This window comes from Paramormyrops kingsleyae, chromosome 15 (assembly GCF_048594095.1).
Source record: "Paramormyrops kingsleyae isolate MSU_618 chromosome 15, PKINGS_0.4, whole genome shotgun sequence".
Classification (NCBI taxonomy): domain Eukaryota; kingdom Metazoa; phylum Chordata; class Actinopteri; order Osteoglossiformes; family Mormyridae; genus Paramormyrops; species Paramormyrops kingsleyae.
The window spans coordinates 9,285,755-9,313,343 of record NC_132811.1 but is presented as its reverse complement, the minus strand read 5'-3'; the positions used below and the strand labels follow the sequence as shown (position 1 = coordinate 9,313,343).

The 27,589-nt window shown below is 39.5% G+C and overlaps 2 protein-coding genes across 2 annotated transcripts; one reads left to right on the top strand and one right to left on the bottom strand.

Moving 5' to 3' along the window:
• The first annotated feature begins 1,493 nt into the window (after positions 1–1,493).
• Positions 1,494–17,041, top strand: LOC111860506 (atrial natriuretic peptide receptor 2-like). Its single transcript, XM_023844260.2, has 24 exons — positions 1,494–1,515; positions 1,869–1,979; positions 3,102–3,192; positions 3,916–4,048; positions 5,165–5,288; positions 5,717–5,821; positions 5,923–6,025; positions 7,974–8,119; positions 8,228–8,300; positions 8,380–8,524; positions 9,496–9,582; positions 9,676–9,819; positions 9,941–10,062; positions 10,338–10,482; positions 10,759–10,807; positions 10,898–11,008; positions 12,097–12,216; positions 12,805–12,898; positions 13,421–13,508; positions 13,733–13,872; positions 14,192–14,344; positions 14,663–14,761; positions 15,311–15,402; positions 15,961–17,041. The coding sequence occupies exons 2-24, from the start codon at positions 1,941–1,943 to the stop codon at positions 16,066–16,068; spliced, it is 2,511 nt and encodes an 836-aa protein (XP_023700028.2). The 5' UTR covers positions 1,494–1,515; positions 1,869–1,940; the 3' UTR covers positions 16,069–17,041.
• Positions 17,035–27,347, bottom strand: LOC111860477 (vitellogenin-like). Its single transcript, XM_072699683.1, has 35 exons — positions 27,285–27,347; positions 27,037–27,057; positions 26,764–26,915; positions 26,341–26,592; positions 25,799–25,960; positions 25,568–25,716; positions 25,329–25,479; positions 24,881–25,038; positions 24,589–24,754; positions 24,377–24,502; positions 24,047–24,265; positions 23,720–23,937; positions 23,533–23,630; positions 23,277–23,401; positions 23,087–23,188; positions 22,840–22,959; positions 22,533–22,722; positions 22,325–22,418; positions 22,052–22,237; positions 21,745–21,880; positions 21,415–21,634; positions 21,155–21,294; positions 20,686–21,030; positions 20,528–20,572; positions 20,306–20,437; positions 20,001–20,207; positions 19,674–19,816; positions 19,435–19,573; positions 19,111–19,237; positions 18,622–18,802; positions 18,437–18,531; positions 18,222–18,316; positions 17,969–18,134; positions 17,724–17,885; positions 17,035–17,574 (listed from the first exon to the last, which is right to left on the bottom strand). Exons 1-35 carry the CDS (start codon positions 27,322–27,324, stop codon positions 17,471–17,473), a joined length of 5,166 nt encoding a protein of 1,721 aa, XP_072555784.1. The 5' UTR covers positions 27,325–27,347; the 3' UTR covers positions 17,035–17,470.
• Positions 27,348–27,589: the final 242 nt, after the last annotated feature.

The following is a 27,589-nucleotide window of genomic DNA, read 5'->3' as shown; positions in this document are numbered from 1 at the left end:
AAAGTCTTTCTCAGAAGGGTCTATTGTTATCTCCCACTCTCTCATATTGATCATATAGTGCAGAGGAAGGCGTCCTGATCCTGGAGGGTCGGTAACCAGCAGGTTACCTATCCTACCTGATGACTTAGTATCTGCCTGAGATCAGGTGTGGGTCATCAGAGACCAGGTAGGATAGAAAACCTGCTGGATATCGACACTCTAGGATCAGGATTGCCTAACCCTGATATAGTGTACAATCTTTCAAACTGTATTCAAAAATACAGAAGTTTGACAAAAACAGTGTGAGAGAAAAATCGACTAGAGAGATATTTTTGTATACAGCTTTAGAATATATTTTTATATTAATGCAATGGTACATGTGTGTGTTAGACAGCTAACAACCAAGAATATGCTAAAGAGAATTAAGAGTTAACTTCTAAACGTGCTTAAACTTTGTGCTCATTAGATTAAGTGGAACAGAAATGTAAGTTTAAAACGTACTTGAAAGACAGGACAGGAAAACCACAAAAGGCTATAGTCCAGTGCGGGCTGCTTACAGATGGCTAGACCCATGAGATAAAGGCTGTACAAAATGCATATGCCTCGTACTTGCAAGATGCAAACTGCATAAAGTATATACATGCTTGCAAGATGCGTGCCCTACCTTAACCTGTTTTATCTGGTTGTGAGGAGGGGGGCGTGAACTGTGAATGTACCCCTATGAAGGTTATGTTGACCAGAAAGTTCTTTGAGCATTAGCACGGAGATATCATTGAAGTGGTTGGTCCCTGCGCTCAGCAATAAAATGACATCATTCTCTAAAGCAGGGGTCTCTAACCACCGGGCCGCGGACCGTTGCCGGACCGTGGAGCATTTTGGGCCGTGGAGACACAGACGCTGTTTTATTTTGGAAAACACTTCCATCTGTGGCTCATAGGTGGCGAACTTCGAAAGAATGGGTACGCGACCCATTTATGAACAAACCAGGTGAATCAAGCCTGTCCGTGCAAGAAGATCAACTGCTGGAGATTGCAAATGACGGTTTCAAACAACAACTCTGGTTGTTGGTGTTCTGGATTAACACGCCGGTGTTCTGGACTAAGATCAAGACAGAATATCCAAAGATCGCCAAAAAAGCACTGAATGCCTTGCTTCCCTTTCCAACAACCTATCTTTGTGAAGCGGGATTTTCTGCAGTGACAGCGACCAAAAGCAAAAAAGTATACTAGACATAAGTAACACACTTCGGGTGACGTTGTCTCCTATTACCCCCAGATGGGACCGGCTCGTAAGAGGGAAATAAGCTCAGGGCTCCCACTAATTCAGCGGGATGGTCAGTTGTATTTTTACGCAATTTGTTTCTGGTTTAGTTTCTATAATATATGTAAAATATTGTTTTACATGAAATTGGTTCACGGCGCAAAAAATGTTGCGGACCGTTACACATCTCCGTACTGTATGTCTCTAAACACGCCCTCCCCCGCCCTGGTCCGCGGAAATGTTAACGGAATAAAACCGGTCCGTGGTGGCAAAAAGGTAGGGGACCACTGCTCTAAAGCACCAACTAAGTGTCATAAATTTCTACCACAACAGTAGCCTAAATATAAAAATTAGAACATCGGACATTGGACTATTTCACTCAAGATTTCTATCAATTAAACTTAAATCATATATATCCATACAATTTTGCTCGTACATTTTTTTCAGTCGTCTCTCCTGCGATATGTGTTCTACAAAATAAATTAATAAACAATCAGATGATTTCTATAACCGAGTGCTGTTATTACACTTGATGGGCTTTTGGGTCAAGGTCAGACAAGCTCCGCTGGAGCACAGCTGTGAGTGATAAACAGGTTTCTCTGGAGATGACTCTTCATCGATTCTATTAGTATAAGGGCCTCTATAGCTGGAGCGACAGAAACATTCAGTCAGCAGGAGAAGACAAGCTTACCGCTGACCGCATGGCACTGGGGATCGCCGTTAGCTTGGCCCTCATTCTGGTAAGTGTAAAATGCAAATTATCAGTGTGTCTACATCTGATACGTTATCTATATTGCTTAACTCCAAACTGGGTCAGGAATCCTAATTTTCAATTAAGATGACACATTTCTTAAAATTTATTCTGGGATTCTTTTTTTTATTATTCATTTTGAGATCGTGAAGTGAGTTTAAGGAAAATTTTATGAACAAGTTTACACTTTCTTGCAGTGTCAAAAATACTTGGGACATCTGATATGCAACGTCTGCATTTGGTATTGGTGCAGCTTGTGTTTTAGCAATGCTGGAATAACTGGCTTTTCTTTTATTGCACTCCTTAAGATTCTAAGTTCTTGTGTTCTGGTTTGTGGGTTTAGATTGACACATATTGTGCTATGCATAGCCTGTGTTATGGATTGTAAAGTATATATATAATGATGCAGAATTTCAGACATTTATATCACATTTATGATATACAGTGGTACCTCAGTATACGTCCGCTTTGGAATAAGTCCAACTTGGTATACGTCCCGTTTGGGTGCGAAAAATGTTGCTTGGTATACTGTATGACCTTTGTTTGGAATGCGACTCGCGTGCTATAACTTGTGTGGGTCAAAATGAGTCACGAAATTTTGCGTAAATTCATTAACCATGACTTCTAAGAAAGTAGGCACTCGAATCTTCTCAGCAAGGTAAAGTGAGGTTAAATTTTCATTTATTTCATCTAATTGCTTTTGTATATAAGTATTAGTATCAAGCAGTGTTCAAATTATTTTGTACAACCCCATCAATGTCTAATATGCCAATAACAATAGGATTTTTTTTCATGAGAACGGATTAATCATTTCCCCTTTATTTCTTATGGGAAAAATTTGTTTGGTATACGTCCTGTTTGGTATACATCCTGTTTGGTATACATCCTGTTTGGTATAAGTCCAAGGATCTGGAATGGATTAAGGACGTATACTGAGGTACCACTGTATTTGCAGACATGTGTGATAGTGATGCTATTGGAGGTTGAAACAAAATATTTTCTTTATTGGTAGTAAACATGAAAAATAACGCAAGCGGACTGAAGAATAACAGAGTATAATTATCTTGAATAACATAATTATACTCTGACATTATATTATGTTATTCTATAGGTAGTAAATTGTTGGCATGACCTGGACAATACAGAGTTTGACTGCTGGCCAATATCGCAACCTAATGATTACAATATGATCGACTGTGGAGGTAAAGTAAAGACTTCGTTTAAGACAAGAATTGTAGCTGTTGCTGTTAGATCATTAAGCTTTATTCTCCTGTCTATCGTTTAGTATGGATATTGAGGTCAATTTTGTTGATTCTGTATCTTTCAACTCTTTACCTCATAAATGACGATGTTCATTGAATGTAGGTGTCTATGCCCTACTTAACACCAGGTAGAGGTGGAGATTTCAGGTCCAGAGAGTACAAATCCAGACCAAGATTTTGTTTCAACCAATACATTGAGTCAGTCACTCAACTGGTTGGTTGAAACAAAATCTTGGTCTGGATTTGTACTCTCTGGACCTGAAATCTCCACCTACAGTATGCTTAAAACATTAAACTATATTGGTAGATACTATGTTAAAGAACAAATCTGTGAAATTCAATGCTCAGGTAGATGGGGAAAAATACACACACACACACACACACACACACACAGATATATATATGCAAGAATCTGTGTTGATATTTGCTCTAAATGTTAAGGTAACGCCTTCTTAAAGAGCTTTGTAAACATACATTTAAATATGCATATGACATATATGTGTATTGCATTGCTCACTGTGGCAGTAATGCAGAGGTGAATGCAGAGTTATGCTTATACTGTACTGAATCACAGCAGTGGGCAGTAATATATGCAGCGCTGGATCCTAATCAGGCAGGTTGAATTAACCGCGTTGATATGTGGTCATTGCTGTGGCTGAGCAGGGCTTGAGATGGCGTGGGTGCAGCGACCTCCAGAAAAAGTCACCAATGGCGAAGAGTTTAATGTGACCTACTCGGTGACAGCGTCGGATTCTTTCTATGAGTATGCGGTCAACAACAAGATATTCAATTTTAGGTAATTCCAAAAGACTTTAAGACATTCTTCTTTGATATTTTCAAGAAACCCTAAGGTGAATGGTAAACCGTAAAAACAACAAATTGTAACTGTAAAATGTACAGGTGTAGATTTTCCACTGTATTGTAGTTGACTCGAGCCATGATGTCACGTCATAAATGCAGTCCGATTAAAGCTTTTTTATTCATAATCCTTAACAGGACTGTGAATCACACCAATCATCACAAGACATGCTTATATAACAACATACAAGAACAAGCATTACTTGTAACTGAACGAACAGGGGGAGGGTCACTGTACGAACAATGGGAACTACACATGGGTGAGTAATTTATACAAAGTCAAACACGGGGATAAAGCTTAAACTTAAGCAGGGAACCAGTACAGAACACACAATGCATGGAACCTGGAACATTAACTACATGCATGACATAGACAGCGGCCATTGTCAGCACGACAGTGCGGCATGCTGGGACACATGCAAATAGGCCAGACGGCGCTTGACTCACCGACGCGACAGTATACAATCTGCTGTAAAATTACAGGAGCACTGTTTAATGTACAATGGTATACCTTGTTTTCATAAATTGTAGAACTACATATTTAAAACTATTTTAACACATATTCCCATGTCATTATCATGTTACAGATTACACCAGTAACTGAAGCAAAAAAATTAATTCATGTTGCAACTAAAAATCGTATTAAATAAAGATAAATTTTACACTTACAAATATTTTATATAGCCTATTTTAAAAAGTATTTTACCTGATTGATATTTACAGTTTTTTCCCGTTATCATTTAAGGTATTTTTGCAGTATTTTTTTTACTGCATTTTTAAAAATTGTACAGTCAAACAATGTATTAAATACAGAAATATTTTGTATTTGCATCTACAGTTCTTTTTCTATATTTGACACGGTATTTTACCTGATTGTTTTTTTTACGGTATTTTCCCGTCAACATTTAAGGTATTTTTACCGTATTTTTTACGCCATTTTTTTTTTACAGTGCAGGATATCGCATAAGTACTTTTTGTTTAAGTCGATGTTGGTTGTGATACATTCTAGGGATACGTGGTATCTTATGACAAGAGCCGTGTTTCATTTTAACAGGGACGGGTCGGAAGCTAAGAAGTTCTGTCATGAGCATGAATGTCCATCGAACTGGAACAGTGCCAGTGAGCACAACTGCTGCGTGCACCACGCCAACATCCACTCCTGCCCCCTTGCTCTGATGGTGGGTGTCCTAGATTCTCTCACTTGGTTAGTCACTAATGAGCTTCATCAAAGGGATACAGAAAACAATATTTCAGAGCTACATTCTTTGTCTGTAGGTATAATGTAGAATAACATTGGGCAATTACATCAGCTAATTGCATCTTTCATCAGAGTGATTACAAAGACAAAGAGAAAAGCGGAACTGTAATTATCTGTCCAACACAATCAAAGTTGATTAGAGTATGAGGACATGCTCAAATATGGCCAATAAATGGCAGAAATGCTTGCTTTAATAGGCAGCTGTTAAGGTCCATTTCCTCTTGAATTATCTGTATGACATGAACACAAAATTCGACCTTGACTCTAAGACCTTTCATACAAAAATCAAGTTGATTACGATAAACAATTGCACTCAGTTGGTCTTTAAAAAGTCAATGGTTCTTATAGAGGCAAGGTGGGATTTGTGGACCTTGGATCCCTGATGATGGCAAGATTGTGACACATACAGTGTCTAAAGCAGGACGGATGAGCCAACAGAACTGGACATCAAAGGTGAATTTTAGCCTAAATGACTAAAAAAGTCTATTGGGCACATGTGCTGCGTAAATGACACTTTTCACCTGGAGAATTGTTTTATGACTGTCACGTTCTAGGTGGTGCTGATCCATGTAGGTGTGACGTCAGTCATTGCTCACATTAAAGTTGGACAGATGCATGCAGCTTTAGAGACCAAGGTCCTGGTCGTCAGTGCTCAAGGTCAGTAAGTCCTTGTCAAAATGCTCCATATATTTTGTGTTCTTGTTGTACCTTTTGAGCATAAATAACAGAAGTGGCATATATCTCCGTGATAACTGCAAACGATACAATCAGTTATAATCATTCATGTACATTTTTTAATAGTATGGTTATGACCGATTGATAAAAAGTATCTAAATCCAAATGTATGTATTACATCTTTGATTTGACTCTGGAGGCAAGGGCATCAGAAGCAGTTTGACACTGGGTGGGACTGTATTTGCCTTAGTTGTGGGGGGGGGGGGCAGTTTTGATGTGTATCAAGAAATTTCAATGGCCATGCATGGAACAGTCACATCATAAAAGTAAGAAAGATGTAAGAAAGATTTCAAAATACTAAACATAAGTGTAAGATAACAAAGGTTTTATCATTTAAAATAAGACTAACACTGTTTAGGGTGCAGTTTCACAAGTAAACATGACTAAAAAATAATTGATCCATACAGGGGCATCATGCAAGCCTAAATTCTGAGGGGGTGCAATTAGAGTAGGGGGGGTCCTTCCCCCCAAAAAAGAGAAAAGACTCTGCAAGTCTTAGCTGAATGGTTCCCGAAGCCAGGTGTGCTTTGCATTGTGGGATGTGGCGGAGCGCTCAAACCAGTACCAGTAGCTAGGCGGAGGAGAAACTAACCAAGGTTGTGCTTGGTCCTTCTGGAGATCTGAGCAGATGACTACTTTTGTCAGTTCCTAGAAACAACTCACAAAAACTCTGAAGTGTTCAGTCAACAGTTGAAGGAGAAAGGATTTGACCGGTCGACTGAACAGCGCCATGTGAAAGTTAAAAAAAAAAAAAAACGAGGCAACAATACATAAAAGTGAGAGATGTTCAGCTGCACAGCCCAGGACACAGAACCTTCTACCTGTATTTACTGCACAGCCCAGGACACAGAACCTTCTACCTGTATTTACTGCACAGCCCAGGACACAGAACCTTCTACCTGTATTTACTGCACAGCCCAGGACACAGAACCTTCTACCTGTATTTACTGCACAGCCCAGGACATAGAACCTTCTACCTGTATTTACTGCACAGCCCAGGACACAGAACCTTCTACCTGTATTTACTGCACAGCCCAGGACATAGAACCTTCTACCTGTATTTACTGCACAGCCCAGGACACAGAACCTTCTACCTGTATTTACTTTCTTGCTTCCGCCACAAACATATCTGGCCAATAAGCAGAATGAACATTCTCACATGGTTTGTAGTGGTGCATTGTGGCTTCAGTTGATTTTTTCTCTGTGTGAAAGCAAACCGAATCGAGGGGAAAACGCTACAAGTTTACAAACTCATCAACTGATTCAGTCCAGAGAAAACCGAACTACAGGTGTGAAAAGACCCTTAATCGCACTGGGCATGTGCAGTGAATTGGCTTCAGTAATGTGCGGATTCATAATGAAAGATAAGGAACGCGCTCTTAACTTGTCTTATCTGTTTTATATGTGAACATTACAGAAACATGTTCAACAGCAAAAGCTGCCAGCTGCCATTATGAATGGCAATTGTAAACCACAAAAATATCCCAAAGGGATTTTGTTTTCCAATGCGCTTCAGCCCTAAATAAATATATATAAGTTGGCGCCTTGCATGGCAGCCTTTGCCACCGGTGTGTGGATGGGTGAATGTGAGGCATGAATTGTAAAGCGCTTTGAGTACTCGTAGGAGTAGAAAAGCGCTATATAAATGCAGTCCATTTACCATTCACCATATAAATATATATATATACACACACACACACACGTGACATTACTGAGGGCGTGGTGAAAGCTATAGAGGACATAGGTCAGACTGAAACTTCAAGGAAAGCTGACAAGTAACAGTGACAGAACTGGGAAGGGGGCAGTGTCTCTGTCTGGAGGCACTTTGTAATTCAGATTATTTGCTTGCCTCTGTTACCCAATTTCTCAGTGTGCGGGGATGACATCTGCGAACCCGAGGAGAGCTGCCTCACTTGCCCGGCGGACTGTGGGGTCTGTCCCATGTCCATGACCATCAAGGTGTCCACTGGCCTCCCAGTTGCCCTATTCTGCACCGGCTTCATCTTAATTGTAGTGGTAAGACAAAAAAAAAAAAAGTATAATTCAATTTAAAGAGCCACAGAAGTTTTACAGTCTGTCTGTAAGCAGTGATATGCCATTGGCCAAAATATTGTCTCATTTTAGTGGCTTCAGTATCAGAAGCAGAAGATGTTTTGGGATGAGAGCTGGATCATCAGTTATATGGATATCATGTTCGGTGAGAGGTAGTTACTTAAATTGTATAAGTGCAGTAGTGACTCGAGGTCTAGACAGTAATGACTGGAATTGTTTTGCAGTTAAAACATACTGTGCAGGTTTCTCCAGTACTGCCAGTCTGCAGCCGGGGAAAAGGGACTCCAGTGTCAGCACCATAACTGATGTGACGCTGTGCACTGTGGTCAACACTGTCTACAGGGAGGGCTCCATTCAACCAGGAATTTAGTAAGTGGACCTCATTCACCTGAAATGTGATATAAACTACACATGCTCTAATATTTACCATGCACCTTTCCTCTTACTGTGATGCAAATAATCAGAAAGTATTTGGGGGAAGGTATTCTGAAATGTGTGTGTGTGTGTGTGTGTGTGTGTGTGTGCGAGCGGGTTTACCTATCCTTATGGGGACATAATGTCCCCATAACGTGATAAATATCCGTTTTTTTTCCCTTATGGGGACCAGGAAACCAGGATTCTATAAAAATCGGTGACTGCTATGAAAAAACTAAAAATGCAAAAACTCTTGTATTTTGTTTGGTTACTTATGGTTATGGTTAGGGCAGGGTGGGGATTAAGGTCGTCATAGTTAGCGTTAGCATTTTTCCTTTCCACGTGGAGGAGCCGCATCTTTACTTTCAATCCCTCCTGGATGTCCAATGCTGTACCAGCTTGTATATGCAGCCTCACTGTTTGAATTACATCCGATGTTTGAATGTTCATTTCCATTCAAAACTGATTTAAAGATCCGCTTTCCACCCACCCAGCCATCTTCCAGCCGTTTATGCTGAGCTGGGTCATGGGGAGGCCAGGAGAACACAAGGCAGGGCTACACCCTGATTGGGGTGCTAGTATTTATTTGCTATTCTTGGTACTTTGATTTATTTTTATTACCTGCCAAGTTACCATTATCTCTACAGGCATTATGTTTAGTGGCTTTGATTTAAATGAAAGATTTTTTGGCTTGAAGGTTAATAAAACAAAGTAGTCATTACATGCAGAGGTATGAACAAATGTTCAGATTTTTTCCATGTTTGTATGGATTTCTTGTTGGTCTTACTGAAACACTCAAAATCACAAAGGCTGCAACACTGATTTGGTTAGTGGTTATGCTTGGCTGGATCATTGATCCCAACACGTGATGTAGGCAGTGACTAGATTTCATAAGTGTGTCTCTGGATTCATGTTTTTTTTGACAGTGATGGACGAACAGTGGCAGTAAAACACATACAGAAGAAACATTTCACCCTTTCAAAAACAATCAGAAAGGAGGTGAAAGAAGTACGGTAAGAATTATAGACTGACTACTTCAATATCATCCAATCAAAAGTGAATAATCAGTTGAAAGTTTTTAATTGGACAACATCATTACCCAACAGGACATTGGACCACCCTAACCTGTGCAAATTTATTGGTGGATCTATTGAAGTTCCTTACATCAGCATTATTACAGAGTATTGCCCAAAAGGAAGCTTAGCTGATGTTCTTTTAAATGAAGATATACCGATTAACTGGGGATTTCGGTAAGTATATTTAAATTTTTATATTATTGTCCTCTACAGCTCACTGTGAAATTATTTTTGTTCTATTCTTTGCGAAAATTCAAGTAGACAACTGGCTAAACCCCTTGATTCTATCACCCAGGCTGTCGTTTGCCATTGATATAGCTCGCGGGATGTCATATCTCCACCAGCATAAGATGTTTCATGGACGGCTTCATTCTCGGAATTGCATAATTGATGATCGTTGGGTCTGTAAGATTTCAGGTATAATTGTGATAAAATCACTGTAAAAACAAAATGAACAGGTTTTGGTTTAAGTAATGAGACATCATGGGCTTGCATCAATGAGTTTTAAAAAGTTAGGCATATATATATATATATATTATAAGTGTTTATTGTGAAATTTAAGTAAGTAAGTTAACACAGATATAGTGCCTTACAAAAAGTATTCAGACACTTGTGTTGTAGTGTTCGATTTTGTAAAGGTCATAAATGATCTGCTGACAAATTTTCTAAAGATATTTTGTTTTGCATTCTAGACTGTGGACTTGCAGTTTATAGAAAAGAAGATGTTGAGATAGTGAGTAATGGTTACCAGTCTCGTAATTTCTACCGTATCTACTGTGCTCCAGAGGTCCTCCTTGGAACCTCTGGTTTCTTCACTGCAGCTGCTGACATCTACAGGTAAAGATAATGGCAACACACTGGTCCTTAGGACGCTGTGATTGGAGCACTGGATTCTTTGGGCCTTGTGTTATAGTTTTAAATATAACCCTGCTGTCACGTTAGGTTCTAGTAGTTTTCATGCCTGCTTAGCAAATGTATGATTTTGTTAAGCATTTAAATGAGTACTATACTGTATATAAATCGGTCTAATTTACAAATGGATTCCTGTTTGTGGGATGGTGTCTTGCATTTATGCTTGGATTTCTTTGGATTGTTTTTTTCTTCCTCTTTTAGTTTCTCTATTATCTTAGTTGAGATTGCCACTCGTTGTGAAGTTATTTCTGTGAGTATTCTGCTTTACTCCTTTGATGACGCCCCTTTAAGTGCACAGATTGGGTGTCGCCACTCAGGGCTGTTCATGATTTTACTTTAGCAGCGTCAAATGGAGATGGTTAAGCTGGATGTCGTATGGCGTCCTTCTCTCCCTGAACTGAAAGCTGCGAAATCAGACAGTGACTGTCCAAATGAGGCAGATTATTGTGAGGTCTGTAAACTGTGATTACTTTTGTTTCTCGTTTTCAGTTATTAATTAGGTAATTAATAATATTGTCTATAAATAGATGAAATACAAGTCTTATTAATTTCCTTTGAGATGGAAATCCCCATCCATTGATTATGTTTTCATTACTTATCTGACACATTTATATTTTGTTCAAAAACTATTCTTTTTCTATTTAAAGACACAAACAACTTTTGAATTGCTGCTAAAAATGAATCTTAATATATGCTGATACTCTAAATACATATTATTACACAAGAAATTACAGTGGTACCTCAGTTCTCAAACTCATTAGAACTCCAATTTCTTAAAAGTCGAACCAACCAGTTCCAAAAAAAATTACCTACTATATAACTCAATCTGAATCTCAGAAGTCAAACCATGAACGCCAACTTAAGATAACTTGTACGCGTGGGGAAATGAATCATGCGGCACGTCTCTCAACGGAAACAAAGGGTAACGCTTCAGTCTCAGCCTCGCATTTGCTGTGATAGAATTGTGCATGTTTACACTAGCTGAATACACATATATAGACAGTAAAAATACATTTAGACAATGATAGACAGCAACAGTAATTATTATTATATAATAAAATTCATTTAAAAATAAAGATTTCTTATTAATTATTTAATATTAATAATAAACCATTAATACATTTAATTATAATAATATTGTCGTGCCCAGCGGGGACGGAACGGAGACAAAGGCGCAGACGTCAGGGTATCGGGGAATACGGGGTTTAATTACAGGTAAGGCAGGCAAAACGCAGACGGACAATACAATGACCGGACTGGGGAAACAGACTGAAATGGGGACAAAATACTGAGGACTAATGACAACAACCAGAAACAGCTGATCACACGGGGATTCCACACGGGGTTAACGAGGGGGTGTGGCACACGGAAGGAGCAGACGATCGGGGCAGGATGCGAGTTCTGAACGGATTAAGTTCGAGTTCTGAGGTACCACTGTATTTCTGTTTATACAAAATGGAGCGTTGATTCTGTTACACTGTGATCTTAAACCACCTGGGGTAAATGATCATTTCTAAACAATGGTTAAACTTTATGCAGCTGATAAAGAAATGCTGGTCCCATAATGTGACAATGAGGCCGACATTCGGGCAAGTGAAGAAGATGCTGGAGCAGATGAATCCACACAAAGTCAGCCCAGTGGACAGGATGATGAACCTGGTACAGTACGCTCAACAACCAGCATGAGCACACATACGATTCACACCAGGGCGTCACTGTGTTTTCAATATTGAGGGGGGGCAGGGACAGATCCATTAAGTGACTGAGCCAAATCAGTCCTCTCACATTATCCTGTATGACCTTGTATAGTATATGGTACCTATGTACAGGCTACCTGTATATTTCAGTTTTTACAATATACATTCATTTATGTGTATGCAAGCTACAGGTTTTTTCCTCTCGGTCAGTAGATTAGATGGGAACCAAATTCTCCTGACAAATATATTCATATTTTTAAAAGCAAAATCGTGGGACAAACACTACTGTTTTAATATTGGGTAGAACATGTCTATGGTATGCCTATAGTTTCATGGAGCCGTTAAAGATTTTCTGAATGTAGACTAAATGTTGTAGTTTTAAACTAGAAAACTCTTCAATGAGATGTTCTAAAGTAAAGCCTTCAAGTAAACATTCAAAACCGAAATTTGGGGGCTGGAATAAATTGTGGCATCACCAACCTTTGAAGTTAAAAATCCAGTATTATTTTTGTCAACTGCTGTATATAAATATTTTGCACATCAATTCCAGATGGAAAAATATAGTAAACATTTGGAAGCTGTTGTGGCAGAGAGAACTCAGGATCTTCTCCAAGAGAAGCAGAAGACTGATCGTTTGCTTTACAGTAAGATACTCATCTACTATTGGCTGTATTTTTACTGTTCTTTGGTTAGTTACCAATTTAATAATAAACGTGAATTGAGGAAATTACAGTAAAGTATCATGCTGTGTTCCATCTTCCAACCTCTTATTGTGGTAGTGGGGGGGGGGGGGGAGGCGGTGGCATAGACCATTACTCAAGTATCACAGGGCACAATGCTTAGGTACACCCCGAATATGGTGAAATATGAACAATATAAGTAACCAAGTATTTATTATTTGCAGTCTAATCATAATAGTCTACGTCACCAAGAACTTCATAAGACATTATGTTCTGCAAATATATATCACATTTTTATAATCAGAATAGAATATAATTCATACATAATTAACTTCAGGACCGTCAATAAATACATTGTAGTGTGTACAGCTTACAAAAAATAAAATGACTCAGATGTGAGTTGTGAGTATGACTATCAAATTCTGCACAATACGTGTACAAAAATATGACTTGCTTTTACATGAGAAGAAATATCCATTTTATTAGGTATGCTACCAAAGCCAGTAGCCGATGATCTCCGCCAAGGCCGTACAGCAGAGGCTCAAAGCTACTGCAATGCTACAGTGTATTTCAGGCAGGTTTTAACAATTGTATAGATGTGTGATGTGACGGCTAACTCCTTGTGCTGTGTTGTGCTGTGCTGTGGAATTCAGACAAGTCCCACTTTGTTTTTAGTCAAGTATTTACTTATTGGCTTTCTTTACTGTTAAAAACAACAACAACAACAATGACAAAAAAAAACAGTTTTGTGTTATGTGCCAGAAGGTCAGTGACCTCTGTTTGTTTCTGATGTGACAGTGATATTGTAGGCTTTACCCAGCTCTCAGGATCAAGCACGCCTCACCAAGTGGTGGACTTCCTTAACAAGCTCTACACAATCTTTGATGAGATCATCGACAATTACGATGTGTACAAAGTAGAGACTATAGGAGATGCATGTAAGTAAACCTTTGAGTTTCAACTGGGAGTACATTAAGGCTTACCGCACACTCCACACTCACCAACATATAATTTACAGTTCCCCTTAAACTTTATTCTGAATTGTAGTATATTTTATGTATTTACTTTGGACGACAAATACCAAAATTCTGTTTAACAAGACCTTTTTAAACATCTTATTGCAATTTCGATGACATGAGGAGGTTACAAGTCTGGGCAGGCTGTGTCTTGTACTGATTTAGGTGTTATAGGGATAATTCAGCTCTTAAGACAGAAGGTGGTTAAATTTTTCCAGAAATATTTTCTTTTCTTTGTCAGATATGGTTGTTTCAGGTGTTCCAAATGAAAATGGGATCAATCATGCTGGGGAGATTGCCAGCATGGCTCTTGACCTGATCAGTGTGTGCCACACTTTTAAAATCCCTCACAAACCCACAACACAGTTGAAGATACGGGCTGGGATCCATTCAGGTATAATTTTCTGTCAGCAGTATAATCATTGTGTAGAATGGACTTCATGGTATGTATATTTTTAGACCATCATAGTTTCTAGACATTGCACCATGGTATTCAATATACTGACTGTTCTTGCCAAAGCAATAGTATGCTGATATTTTGAAATCTTGGAAATTAAATGTGATAGTGGAGGGGGTCCCATGATAAAATTTATCGCCAAGATTTCAAAATATCGTTTTTCCACTACCTAAGCCTACTTTATTGTTTTTTATAAAAGAGCACTATATTTCAAGAAAAGTAACCTTTCAGATTAATTTCTGCCTATTCCCACAGGACCTGTGGTTGCTGGTGTCGTTGGTACGAAGATGCCACGGTATTGTTTGTTTGGTGATACAGTGAATACGGCCTCGCGAATGGAATCAACGAGTGAAGGTAGGGAGAGCCAAGGACTTAAGGATTATGTTGATAGCCTCTGATGCATGAAGGGCATCTAACATTAGCATGTATCCATGTTATCATTGAGGAGGCATTCTTTAAAAATGCTGGTACCTACCAAAATACATTCTGAATGACTGATCTCATTGTACAGAAGGTAGAAAAAAGTGTTGGTCAGTTATTATTAGGTATGTTGATTATTTTAATATTCTAATGGGAGCTACTTCTGAAATCTTGAAGGCTTTTATTCAACTTGGCGGTGATGCAATAATTTGTCATTCAAGGAATGAAAAGCTGATTAAGACAAAAAATGGATAAAGAATTTAATGGGCATAGATTGAAGTCTTCATCTTGCCTTTTTAAAAGTATATTTAAAAAGATTTAGTCTTGAGATTGAATATATACCATGTTCTACATTAGAAATGCTTCTTGTTTTACTTCTGATGGTTGTAGAAGTAGCTTCACTGCTGAACTAATCTCTGTTATATCCAAATGAAAATGATTTGCCTGGTTCCTAATCTACTGTACATTAATATGCATCAACAGCTTTGAAGATCCAGTGCAGTGGTAGCACTGCTGATATGCTCCACAGATTGGGGGGGTACATTCTGACCTGCCGGGGCTCACTCATTGTGAAGGTAACAGCTAGCTTGAGTTTTGCAGTTATGTCTTACCTGTAAAGCAGTTATGAGACGACAAATGCTAGATATGTATTGCCAATGTACATCCTGTAATACATATCCTTATTTTACAGAGCACAGCAATACTATTGATAATTATAAATTAGAAAAAAATGCATCAAAATTCCAACAAAATGCATGAAATAATATGTATTGCCAGCAGCTCAATCCTAAACATATTTGCAAAAGTCTAAGTTCCTTTTGGTACATCCATAATATTAAATCCTATCTACATCATAGCCCCTTCATATCCTCTGAGACCAATGAACTTTGTATAGATACACGCAACTAAATTTGCTTTCAGTAAATTAAGTTTAATTTACTTGATCTGCAACTGAACCTCTGAATAAAAATAGACCAGTAATTACTGTAGTACGTGCAAGAGATTTAACCTCCCCCATTCCGTTTACGTTTGATTTCTGTATTTCCTGTGAGACGCTTACAGATGCCTTACATTTAAATCAAACCTGTTTGTAGGATGGACGACTGACACAAGCAGCTGTCTCTGTTTTACAGGGTAAAGGTGAAATGAAAACTTGGTGGTTGGAAGCCAAGAAAGGACAGTTTCATTCGAAGGAGAGTAACAATCAGCCCTGTGATATGCCTGTACCTGTCAGCAACTAGCCTGTGTTCATGCGATTTTTTTATAGTACTTTGTATACATTGTCCTAACATAAAATGTGTCAGAAGTCATTTTTTCCCAGTTACCTTCAGTGTAATTGTGACTCTTAAAATAATGAAATTTATGCCGTATTTTTTTCGCCGTATTTCGGAGATAGTGTCTATTGTCTAGCACTCTGTGAGTGTTATTGATTTTCGCCTGTAGATGTCAGTAATAAGATAAAGTGTTATGGTAATATAGTGTAAAACTTAGATGTTTATATTTCAAAGGGTTTTTAAGTATATTTGGTTAATTTGCCATCCATTCTCAATATTGCTTCTTCCAAATTCAGTACAGGATAGCCTTCTGACCTACCTGACACATTAATTCTCCACAGCAGAACACTGTAAAATATTAAACCCTGACTGAAATCAGAACCAAAGAACCCATGTGTGTGTATATTTCACTGAGTAGCCACTTCATGCATGTAAGTCCAAATTCCTGCTCCATAAATGTTTTATGGGTAGATGAGTTGTGCGTTGAGAGAAGATGTTTTGCTTGTACACGCCACTGTTGCACCAAAATGTAATTTTGAATTTCCTCACCCTCCTTTTAATCAGACTGGCTATCCTCTTCTGATGTTTCATTAACAGGGTGTTTTAGCTACTGAATGGATGTTTTTGTTCACGATAAAATTCTCTGTGAACAATAGATGTCTAGACTGTATTATGTGAAAATACCAAGAGAATGGCTGTTTCTGAGATGGATCCAAGTATGCCAAAGATCACAGCACATTCAGAATAGTGTGCATCAAGCATATTAGCTGTTGTAATGTTTAGTTGAACAAGAAGTGAACCCCTTGACCGATTGTCCATTCTGTATGTATTCTTTGTAGACTGTTTGTATTAGCAAGCAGATGTATCAAATAATCTCCCCATTGGTTTGTATATTATATATGTATAGTATAAACACACACACAGACACATATATGTATTCATATGTTTATTCATACATTCATTCTTTTGCCTATTTGCTTATTCATTTATACGTATGACAGCCATTTGTGATATTCAAATATTAAGATCTTATGGAAGTTCTTCAACCCTCTCTCTTGAATTGTCAACCGTTCTTAATGCAGATTGTTACATAATGGAAATTTGTGGAAATTATAGATTATAAATGTGATTTGAAATAAAAGTACAAATTTTAGTTTGGGGCGGAATTACAAAAGTAAGAGCATGTCCTCTGGGTCACATTATAAAACTTACGTAATCAATAAACGATTAGCAATTTGGCAGTGATAAAATTCTGCCACAACTATACCTCCAAATCCTGTTTAAAACTGATTAACTGCAAAATTAAATTCAGATTATACATTATTTAGATATGCAGCTTCACTTAAAGAACTGCAGATGTTCACAATCATTAAGCACATTGGTGGGTACAGTGACAGGCAACGTGAGCTTCAGTGTTATCTTTGAGGTCCACGGTCTTCTCCCAAAAACTGCTAAGACTGTTCACATTAGAATCTGCAAAAGGGAAAATAAAGCACTATGTCAGGCATTGCAAATGCATAAGTTTAAATGTCTTCCAGTAACTATGAAAGTGCACAATGGTATTCTTTTGCCCCTCAGAAAATGGGCCTTGCTCTTGCCTATGGAATCGGTGAAGAACATACCGATGGGGAGGCAGTGGAAGCCAACAGTCACAGGGGTTGTTTTTAGTGGGTTGCAGCCCGGTAAACACTGCAGCACAGGCTCAACGGAGTAGCATTTAGATTCCTGGCCGTTCAGATTAATCTGCTTCGCCAGCTGAATGGACTCTGTCTTCATGAAGCACTCTGCATCGGAGAAGAATTTCTCAGGATTAGAAAAAGCCTTTTTGGTTCAGCTTTTGTAAATCAGTTCAAACAAAAACACTCACGCTCAGCATCCCGGCAACTTTTTGCAGGAAGAACCCAGGAGTGGGAAAAGCTGACGGCGCTACTGGCCAGGCGTCCATTGGGGGTGCGGAATTCCTGTTTCACTTCCCCGTCGGCCTTTCCACAAACTCCACAGGCCTTGCCCTTCATCCAATCAGCTAGCAGAATCTGAACAAAATTCACCACACAGTTAATCGTGTGCAATAGGGAAACAAAAAATCTCAAAATCACATTCATTAAAAAGCAGTTTCTTACTTTCCATGTGTTCTCATCAAAGTAGAATTCATGGAGACCATGGTCAGCAGCATATAGTGACACACCATCGCCTTTGAGTACGACTCGGATTGACCCTTAAAATATAGACAAAAAAAAGGTGCATTTAACGTCACAGATGTATATATATATAAACAAATGTGTGCCAAACATATTTGGGATATTGCTTTTAATCCGACTTGGAGCTGAGGAGGCACCTGAAGGATGTTCATATGGGAGGCTGCTTCTGGGGACTCGCATTCCATTGACATTCACCCGAACTTTGTCGTCTTCAATCAACAGATCAATATCTCTGAAGGGAAAGCAAGAGTAAAAAGTAGCAGTGAGCAAAATTTCATGAAACCTGAAAAATGAAACAGAAGTTAGTGTGGCGTGTACTCACACATTAGCAACCTTGACAATGGCGTGTGGATCAGATGAGCTGCTGTTTTTTAACAGAACCATAAACTTGTGCTCAGTTGTGCAGTCCTGAGCCAGAACTTGGTAGCATGATTCAGGCCTTACGCTTCTGATTTTTCTTCTGTTGAATGTTGTCAGCATGTCATTTTCCATATCGCAGCGGGCTGGATGGATGAAGGAAGAAAGTTTTAAAATAATGTTTGGCATTTAGAGCATGGTGTCGTGCACATTTCATCTTGTGTTTATTTGCAACTCACTTATACCATTACAATGTAGGATACAAAGAAGCCATTTTAAATGACAAGAATTCAGTAAAGATTTCATTCCTGTGCTTTGTTTTATTTAAAGTAGTAGCACAGACAACACTGACAGGAAGGAAGATAATGATACTAGGATTTAGGTAGCCAACTCTCAAGATTTATCATGCTTGTTACATGGTGAAACATGGTGAAACTTTTCTTGTTCTTCTTACCTAGAGTGGCTTCATTAAACATATGGAGAATTCTGTCAGATATGCTCTGGTCCCGCTGTATTTGAGAAGCTGCATCTCCAATAGGCAGGGCGAAGGGATTATATACAGCAAGCTTGTAGAACGTCATCTAAGATAACACATGGAGCAAGTCAATGGGAATGTGTACAGCCAGCTTACAGGGAGTTACTGTATATAAAACAAGGTATGCAGAAACAGTGAATGTAATTATCAATGGAGTTATCTCATTATGGAGCACTTCACTCATTCACTCATTCATTCATTCATTCAGTCATTCATTCAGAAAAGGCGTCATGTGTTATTCACCCTTGGTGTTTTAATGATAACATTCAGTAGCCGGGGTGCAGCAACAGCTACAATCAGTTTAATCTGTCTCCCTGTGTTTTTGTCCCTTCCACCTCTTAGCCCAGCCATGAAAGCGGCACCTGGGATGTACTCAGCGAGCCTTCGTGGAAAAAAAGACAACGAAATGACAGATTCCAACCGGTAATTCAGACAATGGAATTTTAAAAGGGTCATTATTAATGATGGGAGTGGAGACTTACATATTTGCAGATTTCTTAATGGCGCGAGGAATCTTGTCCCATTTCAGCTTCAAGCGGGCGGCAGGGTTTGTACCCATAAGACCAGTTTCTGCTGCGATATCTACTCTATATTGCTGGCAATGTTCTCCCCAGCCAACCTTTGCCTATTTCAAAAGAAAAGATATAATGTTAATTGTCATTGAGTTTGCAATTGGCTTTAGAAAGAGAGAGAAAGCAAAACACAAAACCCAGCTGCCCTTAAATTACTGCTCCTAAATGGCAGAGCTACTCTGTTGCTCTGGTAAAGCGTTTTGTGATACAATTGCAAATTCAAGTGCTGAATCTCACCTGGACTTTGTGCATGCTGAGCAGGATACCATCAGCACACATCTTCCAGTTGTCATTCTCGGCTAGAGCGGCCATGATGATCTGCATCCTGTTTGTGTCCCTGTCCAGGTAAGCGGCAGCCTGGTATCCCTGCATTTTACCATCAGTCCTCACTGCACGGATGATGACGGCCAGTTCTGGAGGGATGGAATCTCCAAGCAATCTTGACTGTACCACAGAGAGACAGAGGTAGAAAGCTCAGAAAATGCTTAATTCTGCTATGACAATATAACGTGGCTTACAGTCACGCACAGCGTTGGTTATACCTTCCTGTAAATGTCTTCAAAGCTGGAGCCACTGCTGCTGCTACTGCTGCTGCTGCTGCTGCTGCTGCTGCTGCTGCTTTCAGAACTTGAGGAGGATCGTCTTTGGTCAGCAGCTTTGGATCTGGTTTGCTGCTAGGAAGCGTAAGAAATTTTGTTTAAAGCCTGTACGGTTTTGAAACTTACATACATTAACGTAAATATAGCCAGATCCTACTGTATTACCTCCTTTTGGTTGTATTTGACGAATTTGTAGTTGTAAACCTTTTCCTGTACAGGCAAATAAAAACGTACATTCACAAATATGTCTAGTTTGAAATTTTAGAAGTATAATGTGATGATAACCTCCCAGAAGAGCTGGTGGGAGAATGAGAGGGTCTCACCTCAGAGCTACTTGAACTGGAGGAGCTGCTGCTGTCAGAGTTGCTGCTGCTGCTGCTGCGCCTCTTGTTATCCTTGTTTTTAGCCCCCTGGTCCTGATCTTTTCTTTGGCGATTTGAGGGAGAAGAAGAGGAACTGGAAGAGGAGCTGGAAGAAGAGGAACTGGAAGAGGAGCTGGAAGAAGAGCTGGAAGAGGAGCTGGAAGAAGAGCTAGAAGAGGAGCTGGAAGAAGAACTTGAAGAAGAGCTGGAAGAGGAGCTGGAGGAGCCCTTGCGTGTTCGCACGCCTGTGCGACGGCTGGAAGAACTGCTGGAGCTGGAGCTGGTGGAATTCTTCAGTCTCTGTCTCTACAAGAAGAGGAGGGTGCAGGTACAGGTCAGTTCTTAAACTTATGCTTCCCAGTTCTTTGATATTGTTTGAAATATCATTTGATGTGAAGGTTGGGGAAACATCTTAAATAAAATCATGCACCATGTCAGTCTGCAGGATTTTCTTCAGTTTTGATACCACAGGTGTTTCGTTTTCTTCTGGCAGAGTGACCGTTTTAATGAGCTTTGATGCAGCCTTGGGTCCAACCTGTATTTCAACCTGTATTTTCTCAATGCCTTCATCTGAAAGTATAAGAAATTTTGAAATTCTCAGATTCATTTAGGTTTGGCTAAGGAGCACTAGAGAATTATGACTTTGACTTAACAGATCATGAATGCTCGTTTCTCATTCAGATAACGTACCAGGTTTCATAGAAATGGTTATGTTATGATCTCCAACAAGCTTATAAAGAGGGGAATTTCTCATGAAGCCAGCATTCTGGGAAGCTATCTTAACACAAGCCTTTAAACCAAGTCTTTCCATTGTGATACACAGTTTCCGGTCAATTCTGGCTGAGACACGAATGTCCATTGGCTCGTTCGTATCGATGGCACCAGAAGACATAATTTCCGATGAACTTGACTAAAAATAAAAGAAAGAGTGAGACAGACATGAGTAGTCAGAAATGCATTACACCATATCATAAATGCACTGTATGAATTTAGCAAAAGCACAGCAGATTGGTGGCTTACCAAGTCACTGTCAGAAGATTTAGCAGATGTAAATTTCTCCTTGGATATCCGGGCTGCTAAAGCTTCAGGTACGATTGGAGTTCTCTTAGCAGCTGAAAGATTTTCCACGTTTCTTGCCACAGCTAAGGCTTCAGCACTGTTGATGAAAATGATTCATTAAAGGAGCCAGACTTACTGTTAACAGTTAGTATGTTTTTAGTGTATCAAAACAGTATTTTCCTCCTTTTCCACTCTTCCTACTTTTTCAAACTTGAGAATATTGCAAATACTTATGAGTGTTGTGTAACTAAAAAAAAAATCTGCTTACTCCAAATCCAAAACATTATCCAGATCTTGAATAGGCTGAGTCTCAATCTTGAAGTGTCCTTCAGCAATATTAATTCTTGCGTTGACTTTCATAGGAAGATTGTGGTGCACCTTGGCTTTCAGCACAACTGCAGCCTGAATAAAGGCTGTGTTTACTCCCATCACTGCAAATGTGTGCATTGCAACACTGCAAAAAAAAAAAAAAACAAATACTGGATTTAGTAGCTCTATGTTTCAATACAAGCCATTTGTAAAAGCTCATCTGTAGATTTACCTTGGCTCAATATGGGCTTGCAGCTGAATGTCAGTGTTCTTGAGCTGAGCAATATGGAAGTTCTCAGCAGGTGGAGGGTTCAGGGTGGCCTGAGCTGTGGGTACAGGCATGTGTGAATAAAAAAAAATAAAACTGCACAATACATAGTATTTAATAGGAGAAGGCAGGTACTATATAAATTCTCTGTTGCCGAGTACGGAATACTGACCATTAATTTTGGCAACAGCCACTGCAGCAGTGTACAGACTCAGCTCCATGGGGACACCAACACAGGTGGGGAAGATGCGACGCACCTCAGTGGCCAGCAGGGATTTTGTCCACTGGATCGCAAGGCCAGACTGCAGTGCACTGAGCGCATTCCTCACAATTGCGTGCTGTGCTGCAGGTCCTGTGGCCAGCTTCAAAAGAACAAGAGAATGAGCGAGATTGAACATCCACACACTGCTAACATCATTGACTGATTTTCCTCAAATATCCATTTAAAAAAAACAACAAAATTACACATTTAGCAGTACCTGTACTGCTTGTTCAATGAGGTCCCTGTCAATGTTGGCAAAGGCAATCTCCTGACCGAAGAGTTTCAGGTACATGGTAGCCAACGGTTGATCTGTGGGTAATGCCTTCCAGTTTGTCAGCTTTATGGGAAACAGAATGACAATGAAGAGCTTATATCACATAAACACAAGAGCCAAAATATCCAAAATGATATTTTTCTATTAGTTTTCTCACAATAAAATGATGCACCCAAACGCATTGACTTACAGTACTGAGAACACGCTTTATCCTTGTGATTCTGTCAGCATTGGCAGGTACAGCTGGTGCTTTCAAAAGGGCCTCCTGAATTCCTTCTGTTCTTGCCCCAAGCTGTGAGAAAGAGTGGCTTAATCAACCTGATAGGAATCCTCACTTATCATATGAATTATACTCTTATCTTATGAAGACCACTTCGCACCTCCACGACATCAGCCACCGCCCCAACCATGTAGGCGCGGATTTTGGTCACAAGCGCTCTGGGCAAAATGGTGGCAGCATCATTCATGAGGAAAGCGCTAGCGGCAGCACCAGCCATCAGGTCATCTATCAAGACAATTCGACCCATAAGTTAGTAGAATGAAATATAAGTTAAGTTAAGTGGGGGTTGCATGACTATAGTTGATCCAGACACCTAACACCAGGACAAAACACTAGAAATGCTAAAATGGTCTTACTTTTGAAGAAGTCCACACGGATGGCTTTACTGAAACGATAGTTTAGTCTGTCCAGTTTGGGGCTGAGCATCTTCACAGCAACATTGCATGCAGCAGCACTAAATAGAAAGAAGATAATTTGACTCAAAATGGAAAATCAGCAAGCAAGAGAGTATAATGTGCTACTAGAAGGAGATTGCTGTCTTACATTGGAGCAAGATTAGGGGCTGTACTCCTGGTCAGGGCCTTCATGTGGGAGTAGGTGAAGCTGGCCACTTGCAAGCTGGTCTCCTTCTGCAGTGTTTGAGCAACAACAGCTACCAGACCCATGGAGGGTTTGGTCTCAAACAGCACAATACAAGCAACCATCCGTACTTCTGGGTGAATGTCTCTGTCCATAAACAACTGCAGGGCAATTTCCTGAACCTGAACCAAAGCAACAGGCGCAGATGTCAGTGGAAGGTCATGTAGTAAATCACTGGAGAAAGAAAACTCCTGCTACTCTTAATAAATTTGGGCTTAATGGTAAACACACCATTCTGCGTTCCCTTTTGGCAATGTTCCTCAGGGCCATGACAGCATCAACCCGGACTTTGACTGGGAGGGTAGTGGCTACAGAACCAAACCCAGGCAGCAGCTTCAGAATTGTCTTAATGCTGGCAGGGTGACCAGCATTGCCGATTACTTTTAGAGCTACGGAAATATCTGCAACATCTGCCTTAGCAATGGCATCTGCAGCAAAGTCATGGACGGGCTGTAGAGGGGAAAAAAGGTATAGCATGGTAAAAAAAAAAATGAAATGAACAATAGAGGAAATTTATAGATAAAAAATTTGAAAATAATGGAACAAAATCTCTGCATTTACCTTTATAATATCTGCAGGACAGTTGGGGTTTTCAGCACAAAACTTAAATACCATGGAACCGTATACAAGCATGGCAGTGCCTCTAACAATGGTGTGTTGCTGAACTTTGGGATGAAATGCCAGAGCCTGGAGATGGGAGAGATGTCATATATTACTATTTACCCAACAACAATGAAATTATATTATTAAATGGAATGAAGAGGACTACATACCTTTGCAAAGTTTATGGTGTCCTGATCAGCGTCCACCAGGTGCACAGCACTCAGCAGAGCCTGCATGACTTCAGGTGTGGTTAGATCACCAGCCAGGAACTTTTCCTTGATGAACTTCATAGCGTCTGCATCTCCAATTGCAGGGACAGCATCCAGGATCCAACGTCTAAAGCAGAAATTTTTTCTCTTATGAAGCCACAGCCTCAGTGTGCAGAATTGTAACCATGCCTTTCTGCAACATGTCAGCTGAATTATAATATTAAAAATAAAGTTTTTAAATATAGATATGTACCTGTAAGCTGGCTTAGCCTTGTTCTGAGCCCAGATGGTCTCAACAGTCTCAGTTTCTGCATCACGCAATAGCTGGACCAGCTGGACAAACTTTAATGGGGCATCTTCATGAACCCGGGCAACATTGTTTGTGGCTAGATGAGTCAAGGTTTCCATAATCTGTGAACATAAGAAGAGCATAACTATGGAAAGATGGCACCAACCAAGCTCTTTTTGTATAAAACAACCAAAATTATAACATCAATGGTAGTGATACAAGAGCAAAGGGAAACTGTAATCTCTGACTTCTGCAGTCCCACAAACTAGGTGAGCATCTCTAAATTGCTTATAGTCTGTGAATGTATGTACAGTATGTACTGTGATAAACTGGCATCCTACCCAGGGTGTCCCATGCCTGCCACCCTCTACTGGATAAGTGACCATAAAAGATAGATGGTAAGAAGTAATACCTGGGTCTGAGCATTATTGATTTTAATGAGTTGAATAGGCATCTGGTCAAGTTCAGTAGCAAATTCATATTGCAGGGATCCACGGGCGATATAGTCGGCTTGTATGGGCTGAACTGGAACATTCTGGGTCTCAGAAAACCGCAAGGTTTGTCTAAGAAACAAAAAGGATTAATTGGTATAGGAAATATGAATTCTATTTGGGTAGAACCTTTTAGTTTTCATATACAGACGTGCACTACCTTGCTTCCATCTGGCCAGCTCCAGTCATTTCGTGGAACGGTGTGAACTGGTGTACCTCCTGAACAGTCGCCTCAGTGATCAGACTCCCAGTACCAGATGGTTTCATCACATAGTTGTATGATGCAGCTCCTCTCAGGTTCTTTACTCTCTGATCAGAGGAAACAACTTCTTGAGACCTTTACCGTGATCAAGGAGAACTGACAAGGAGAAAAACTTAAAGTCCTCTTTACCTGCTGGCATCGCTCACACGATTCTATGTATTCCATTCCCACATCGGTAACGATCGGCTGGTGGCAGTTCTGCAGATCCTTGGACTTAATCACGTAAATGTGTTCACCCTTTGTATCCTCATCTATCACATAGTCAGTCTTACATACTCCCTGAGTTCCAGCCTGGGGAAGACAAGACATGGCATTTTTATTCTGAATTATTCTTACTTCAAGCATTGTAGTCTTATTTATTTAATTCGTTTTGGTTATTTGTTGACATTTTACTAGATTTATTTGCTTATTTGTTTTATTTTTAAATTCCCATTCCTTCTTCCTATACTTTGTTCGAGTTGTACCTTGGTTGCATATTTTATACATTTTCTCTGTCTTTCTCTCTTATTTTAATCCCTTATGTGAGGTACTTTGAGCAGCATCTCAAGTATGAAAAGTGCTATATAAATGAAGATTATAATAATAATAATTATTGTGATTATTATTTTATCATCAGTGGTAAGATAGAACACTGGGTAATGTCAAGCAGTTAAATGAGTGGAATGCCTCACCTCCTGGAATTCATATACTTTCTGTGTTCTCTTGATGTTGAGCTGGATGATGTTGAGGATTCCTCTGTGGATGTTGAGAACAGTTGCAGACACTCCCGCAGGGGCAAACACCTTACCCACCACACCATTGGTATACTCGAACTTAATGGGGGTGCGCAGCTGGGCAGACAGGGCCTCAGTGAGCTTTTGGGCCGGGGTGAACTGATCTTTTGGCCAGTTGCCGCTGTATTGCAGGATCTCGGGGTTCGAGAGCTAGAAGTGCACAGAAACAGGTTTAATGGATAAACCGATCTGGAATATTAGAAAATGAAGAGAAAATAAATGAAGGAGATTATTGAGTGTATCAGCATTATGTATTTTAGTCCTAGATGTTATTCCACAGAAGGTGCTCAGGACACTCCCGATGCTTTGATAAAGGCTTACTTGAAGCAGGTAGGTGTTCTGGGCAATTCCGCTGATGAGAACCTTGCTGACAATCTTCACGCCGGCTCTGGCCAAGCCCTCATTAGGGAGTCCGCCAAGGAGCAGAGCTTCATACTTGTACACGTAGGTCTTACTTGTACTAAAATCTGGTGCTGGTATAAGAACAATTCAGTTTTAATTGCAGACATGCAATCATTTAGATATTTCAAATAGTAAATGTTAAAAATCATAATTATTCAATGAGATTGTAAGAGATTGTCGTATCATACTCACTTGGGTTTATCTGTTGACTTGCTGAAAGATAAAAAAGATTACAATGTCTGAATTGATAAATACTGGCAAAAACGATATTTAGGAACATTACAGAAAAAAAATGCAATAACCTTGTATAAAAATGTGCTTTTTGATGAAATTTATATAAAAATACTGTACTTTAACAACACACAAACACTAAAATTAATTCGATATAGAATCTTTTGCTTGAAAATGTCCCCATAATGACAAATGAGTAAAGTACTCACCCACAAGGGCTGCAACGAGGGCTAAAATGAGTCCTCTCATGGCTGCTGTGGTGTGACTTGTAGGGCATGCAAGGGACCCTTTTAAAGGGTTTTTTGTGGCCACACCCATTACAAATAATGTATTTGATTAAATGTACCAGATCACATTTTGATGTCACAATGACTTTTCCTAGGATAATGAACTTGCAGTGTATGACTTAAAAAAAGCTTTAAACAAACAAAATGGATAAGTAATCGATACGAAGTTATCTGTTATCGGTTATCATGGTCATATCCAGGTCAGGTCATCCTGTCAATCTGTCTTT